The sequence below is a fragment of the Triticum aestivum genome, chromosome 3A (assembly GCF_018294505.1).
Source record: "Triticum aestivum cultivar Chinese Spring chromosome 3A, IWGSC CS RefSeq v2.1, whole genome shotgun sequence".
Taxonomy (NCBI): Eukaryota; Viridiplantae; Streptophyta; class Magnoliopsida; order Poales; family Poaceae; genus Triticum; species Triticum aestivum.
The window spans coordinates 182825198-182831536 of record NC_057800.1 but is presented as its reverse complement, the minus strand read 5'-3'; the positions used below and the strand labels follow the sequence as shown (position 1 = coordinate 182831536).

The 6339-nt window shown below is 44.3% G+C and overlaps 1 protein-coding gene across 2 annotated transcripts; it reads right to left on the bottom strand.

Moving 5' to 3' along the window:
• Window positions 1–2974: 2974 nt before the first annotated feature.
• On the bottom strand, window positions 2975–5037 carry LOC123060895 (uncharacterized). 2 transcript variants are annotated; one of them, XM_044483761.1, is made up of 4 exons: window positions 4557–5037; window positions 4278–4469; window positions 3907–4000; window positions 2975–3807 (listed from the first exon to the last, which is right to left on the bottom strand). In XM_044483761.1, exons 2-4 carry the CDS (start codon window positions 4419–4421, stop codon window positions 3521–3523), a joined length of 525 nt encoding a protein of 174 aa, XP_044339696.1. In that variant the 5' UTR covers window positions 4422–4469; window positions 4557–5037; the 3' UTR covers window positions 2975–3520. The 2 variants fall into 2 exon arrangements, with proteins under 2 accessions (XP_044339696.1, XP_044339695.1); XM_044483760.1 differs by having other exon boundaries at window positions 2975–4000.
• Window positions 5038–6339: the final 1302 nt, after the last annotated feature.

Below are 6339 nucleotides of genomic sequence, written 5' to 3'. Positions count from 1 at the left end.
TTGGAGCTTCCTCCGTTTTCTTGCCTCCCTTGTCTGGCTGCTGTGGCTGGTCGCGGTAGTAGCGCTCCCAGGAAAGCGGCAGTACCGTAGGCATTCGCAGTAGTACCGCGCGGTGGCGCGATAGTACCGCAGGTGCCCACGGTAGTACCGCTCCCCTGGAGCCGCACTATCGCTGCCCACCAGGCTAGTGCCGCCCCTTTGTGGTAGTAGGGGCAGATGTAATTTTTTACATCCGCACCTGCCGCGGTAGTATCGTTTTCGCCGCGCAGTAGTACCGCGCTATGCAGTCAGGCAGTAGTACCGCCCCTCGGTGGTACTACTGTGTCAGGTTTTTGCTACTTCCGTTTCATTGCAGAAGTAGGCACGGAAGTTTCCTTCTCCCTGGCTGGGGTTTTTTTTGCCTTGAGGTAGTACCGCATGGGGGGCGCGGTAGTACCGCGCTTGCGGAAGTACCGCCCCCAGTTCCTGCGCGTCTTTTTATCTTTACTGTCGCTAGGGTTACGGCAGTACCATGGGTCAGGATGGTAGTGCCGCACAGCCGTGCGGTAGTACCGCTTGGTTGCAAGCAGTAGTACCGCGCGGCCTTGCGGTAGTACCGCTGGCCAGGCGCGGTAGTACCGCTAGCCGCGGGCTGGTTGGTGGGTAACGGTTGGATCTTTGTCACACACTATATAATGGGTCCCCTTCTTCCCCGTTGACTTACCTCTTCCACCCCTAAGCTCCATTATTGCTCTAAGCTCCATTTTCGCCCGATCTCACTCCCTAGCCGACCAAACTTGTTGATTTGCTCGGGAGTGGTTGAGAAGGCCTCGATCTACACTTCCACCAAGAAATATTTGATTCCCCCCACTAATCCCTTGCGGATCTTGTTACTCTTGGGTGTTTGAGCATCCTAGACAGTTGAGGTCACCGCGAAGCCATAGTCCATTGTGATGAAGCTTCGTGGTGTCGTTGGGAGCCTCCAATTGAGTTGTGGAGATTGCCCCAACCTAGTTTGTAAAGGTTCAGTCGCCGCCTCCAAGGGCACCAATAGTGGAATCACGGCATCTCGCATTGTGTGAGGGCGTGAGGAGAATACGGTGGCCCTAGTGGCTTCTTGGGGAGCATTGTGCCTCCACACCGCTCCAACGGAGACGTACTTCCTCTCAAAGGGAAGGAACTTCGGCAACACATCCTCGTCTCCACCGTCTCCACTCTTGGTTATCTCGTGCCTTTACTTGTGCAAGCTTATTTGTTTCATATATCTTGCTTGCTTGTGTTCCTATCCTTGTTGCATCATATAGGTTTCTCACCTAGTTGCATATCTAGACAACCTACTTTGATGCAAAGTTTAAATTGTTAAAGAAAAGCTAAAAAGCGTTAGTTGCCTATTCACCACCCCCTCTAGTCAACCATATCGACCCTTTCAGCGGTGAAGCCTGTATTTACAAGAAAGTGAGTGGGAGCACTACAACATTTCTGATAAGTATATGTGAATGACATATTGTTGATCGGAGATAATGTAGAATTATTCTGCAAAGCATAAAGGAGTGTTTGAAAGGAGTTTTTCAAAGAAAGACCTCGGTGAAGCTGCTTACATATTAAGCATCAAGATCTCTAGAGATAGATCAAGACGCTTGATAAGTTTTTTCAATGAGTACATACATTGACAAGAATTTGAAGTAGTCCAAAATGGAACAGTCAAAGAAAGAGTTCTTGCCTGTGTTACAAGGTGTGAAATTGAGTAAGACTCAAAGCCCGACCACAGCAGAAGATAGAAAGAGAATGAAAGTCATTCCTCTATGCCTCAGCCATAGGTTCTATAAAGTATGCCATGTTGTGTACTAGATCTATTGTATACCCTACACTGTTTTTTTTGGCAAGGGAGTACAATAGTGATCTAAGAGTAGATCACTGGACAGCGGTCAAAATTATCCTTAGTGGAATAAGGATATGTTTCTCGATTATGGAGGTGACAAAAGGTTCGTCGTAAAGGGTTACGTCGATGCAAATTTTGACACTAATCCAGATGACTCTAAGTCTTAATCTGGATACATTTTGAAAGTGGGAATAGTTAGCTAGAGTAGCTTCGTGCAGAGCATTGTTGACATAGAAATTTGCAAAATACATACGAATCTGAATGTGGCAGACCCGTAGACTAAACTTCTCTCACAAGAAAAACATGATCACACCTTAGTACTCTTTGGGTGTTAATCACATAGCGATGTGAACTAGATTGTTGACTCTAGTAAACCCTTTGGGTGTTGGTCACATGACGATGTGAACTATATCACTATAAGAAATATGTCAACTTGTGACCAGCACTATTGGTCACTGAATGGTCACTGTTTTCAATTTGTGACCTTTTTGTGACCAAAAACATAAGGTCAAAAGCTGGCGGTCATAAACTGACTTTAGCGAGCTTTCTTCTAGAATGGTCGTAGACGTTTATGACCAAAATACGTCTACTGTGGCGTTTTGGTCACTAGCAACCTCCCCAGGCCATGTAGGCATCCATCGTGGCAATCTGATGTGGCACAAGATTCAGCCCGGTCCAATTCGATTTTCTACATGGGCCTAGCCCAACAATTTGGCCTTTTTACTGTATTTTTTTCTTGTTAATTTTTGCTAGCTACATGGGCTTGGGCCATTAATTCGGCCTTTTTTCTAAGATGCAGCCTTTTACAGTCTATTGATATTTTATTTTTGTCCTTTTTTTGCCGCTGGTCCCACCAATCAGATTGGTCCCACTTGTCATGCTTATCACAAAATTGATCCCACACATCAAAAATTTCAAAATCTGTAAAACAACTATTATAACTTGGACCCCCTTGTCAGGTTTCCATTTGACATGTATTCAATACACAATCATTATTTCAAACAATCCAAATAGCAAATGAAATTCGTCCAAAACAACACGGCATTAGTCTATTACAAACATTACAGTATACTACAGCCCAGATAAGCCTACTACTGCCTACATTTACAACACATAATATGCTAGTCTTTGTTGATATGCTTCACAGCTTCAAACTTGGATTTGCACTTCACCTGTGCAAAAAACAAGAATGAACATATAAGAATAAGAATCTGTACAGAACATCAAACAGTAGCCAATGAGGGATCCAATAACTTATAAGCAAGAATTGACAGCAAATGAGATGTACATAAATAGTATGACTAACACTAACCAGTATGTGTTCATGGAGTGACTAACACTAACTAGCATGGAGTGACTAAAATGTTCTTACTAGTTCAAGGCTATTACAAGCATGTACTCCCTCCGATCAAAAATAAGTGTGTTGGCTTTGAATTAAGGAGGGAGTACATAGAAACCAACAACCAACAGATTAATATAAGTTCTTCCATTATCAGAAAAGACCATGAAACAGACATTCTGAAACCAACGAAAATCTAATATAAGTTCTTCCATTATATTTACCAACCTACCTATCGATTTCTCAACACCAACAAACAGTCCTCAATTGGAAGTAACAACCAACAAAAATTCTATTTAGCATGTGTGCAAACTGGAGTTGTTTCAGTTCATACAGCAGATACACGAAGGAAATATGCAAATGTTTGATCTATAATTCAAATCATAGCACACAAGGGGGCTAAATAACGGCAACCTGATTACCATCAGGCACAGAATTAAGGCAAAACACATCCAGCAGACATAATGCCGAACCAGCAGCAGAGAGAAAGTGAATAACACCGAGGTGGAGATGTTCCTCTTGCCATCGGTGGCGCAGACCAGGCACCGGTACTCAACAGGCTCCCCCTTACTCGTCATCTTCTTCAACCTAGCCTGACACTTCATTGACACTGCGCACATCGAACAACTCATCACATCAGAGTTGTTGAACCCATCAAATCTACAACCCACACCACACAAACCAGCTGTAAGGGTAGGGGGTCTCTCACATCGCTTCATGGTGACCCACATAGAGCCCTTCTCCGTGCTCCTCTTGCACATGCTGGTCAGCTTGGTCAGGAACATATCTGCCTGCATCAACACCTGCACAGAACACGCAATGCGGGCAAACATGGTCAGAAACAGTTCAACAAAGCAGGGCAGAATTTCCTGCTATCTGATGAATTAACAAAACAAGAGTGGACATCTCACAGTGAGTTAACTATCTGATGAATTTAGTAAAACACATACTAGCATTCACTGGCTTGTCCTATACTAGACAGGAGGTCCAATTAACATTTGAGTACATTAATAATCAGATTACATGTGAAAAATAGCAGTCAGAGGAGTATTCAGTAACTAGATGAGATGAGAGAGGGACCTGCTGCGCAATCTCCCTGGTAGGGCAGATGCAGATGGCCTGGGGAGTCCTGCGGCTGGGGTCACCACCATACACAGCCGCCATAACACTGGTCACCACATTGATCTTGTCCTTGAAGTTCTCTGAGTTCTCAGTTCTTATCATATGTTTATGAACTTCATCACGTACCCGTCGCCATCAGGAATGTTGCTCCTACAGCAGCAACAACAGGTAACCATTTATAAATTAAACGGACAGTCCAGCTATAAAGTGGATGGCACAAACAAGTTGGCTGCTTACCTATAACTTTCTGCAACAACAAATGATTTTCATCGTGACCCAACATGTAAACATCAGTCACTTGCCGCGGCATCAGCTTCGGGCACCTTCTTCTTGAAGATTTCTTCTTTGCCCCTGAAGAAGCATCCGCCAGCAGCCTCGGCGTGCCTACAATTTGCATCATCATGCATGCAAAAGTGTGTCAATTTCAATATAGTAGGCTAGCTTTATAAGGAAGAAAGGAACACTCCATGCATCCATCTGATGCAAATATTTGCACTAAAACTATGATGAACCTGCACCTAGAATTATATCTCTAGGAGAGAGGCCCCCGCTTGTACAACAACAATACCAACTAACAAGAGCTAATTAATAATCCTACTATATACTAGCATAAAGGTTTTCTAGTTATTAACAAGGCAAAAACTGATAAGTAGGAAGCTAGTCACATCAGGTAAAAAGTTAAGTAGCACAGTTTTCCATTTTAAGAAGCATAAATGCAAGCCAGTCCCAGATACTGTTCTTGGATGTTATCAGGACTCAAGCATTGGGATGGCATAGCTAAATATAGTGCAGTAATGACTTCAGAACAAATATTCCCCAAAGACTAGATGCATGCTAAGGAGGAAAACAATAACTTGTTTGATTGTTTTCCATTCTGAACCATAAATACACTTGTTCAGTGCAAACATATGTACTATAAGGCTTCCTTAATTGGAGTGACATTAATCAGGACCATACATATACAGGCCGCTAGAAATAGAAGTTACGAGTCGAGCCGTGGATGGACTAGTCGATATATACGAGTCGAGCGACTCAAAAAGAGAGTTGCATCAGCTGGGACAAGGCGCCGCCGGCACCCACTCCATACGTCCGGAAATATTTGAAATAAGGGTGCACATTTGCATAATAGCTATCTGAACATACAGAACCCAAGTTCCTACTGATGTACTATGGAAATTTGAAATTTAGAGTCCTAGCTTTTACTACTGAAATTTCCATTGGTAGTTCACCACTGAACTCTATTTTGGTAAGCCCGGGAATGCCACGCCAGCCCTGTCAATCCTAACAGTGTGAGTTAGTCAGGCAGGTTGCAGAACAAGAGGCTATATTCAGTTAACAAGCATTGAATTCAGTACCTTCAGTGTGTGCACTGCACCACCAAATGCAGCTGGCTGCAGAACATCTCAGTTCGTCCAACAGGCAAGGAATAAATCAATCCAAGCCGCCATCTACCTATTTCAAAGTCAGGTAACACTGGAGTGCTATCTAACACCATCAATTCCAAGCCGACTAATACTACTAGCAAAATCAGGCCTGAACTCTTAACAAGTTAGAGACCACTCCAAAATCAGGCGAACTCTTATACCTCATAGAATGCTGGCAGAACAACACAAGCATCAGGTATGCTAACAGAATAAATCACAGGTAAAACCACTCTAAAACCTTTCAGACCACCAGATCTAGCTATCGGAGCGGGTGAAAACTGCAGATCGAGGGGCATACCATGTACCCGGTGGTGATGAAGGGGTCGTTGACGGCGACGAGCTCGACATCATCGCTCTGGAGGGTGACCCTGGCGACGAGCCTCCCGATCCTCCAGACCACGCAGAAAGAGCAAAATTGATCAGCAAAAAACAATCATCACTCAGATTAGGAGACGAAGCAGCAGTAATTCGATGATCAATTTACCCATGGCGAGGGAGTGGAACTGTCACTGCGACGTGAGGGAGTGGAAGGGCAGGGAAGAGAAGGTGGGGGTGGCGGCGAGGTGAGGGAGATGGGGGCGGTTGGTGGCGGTGGT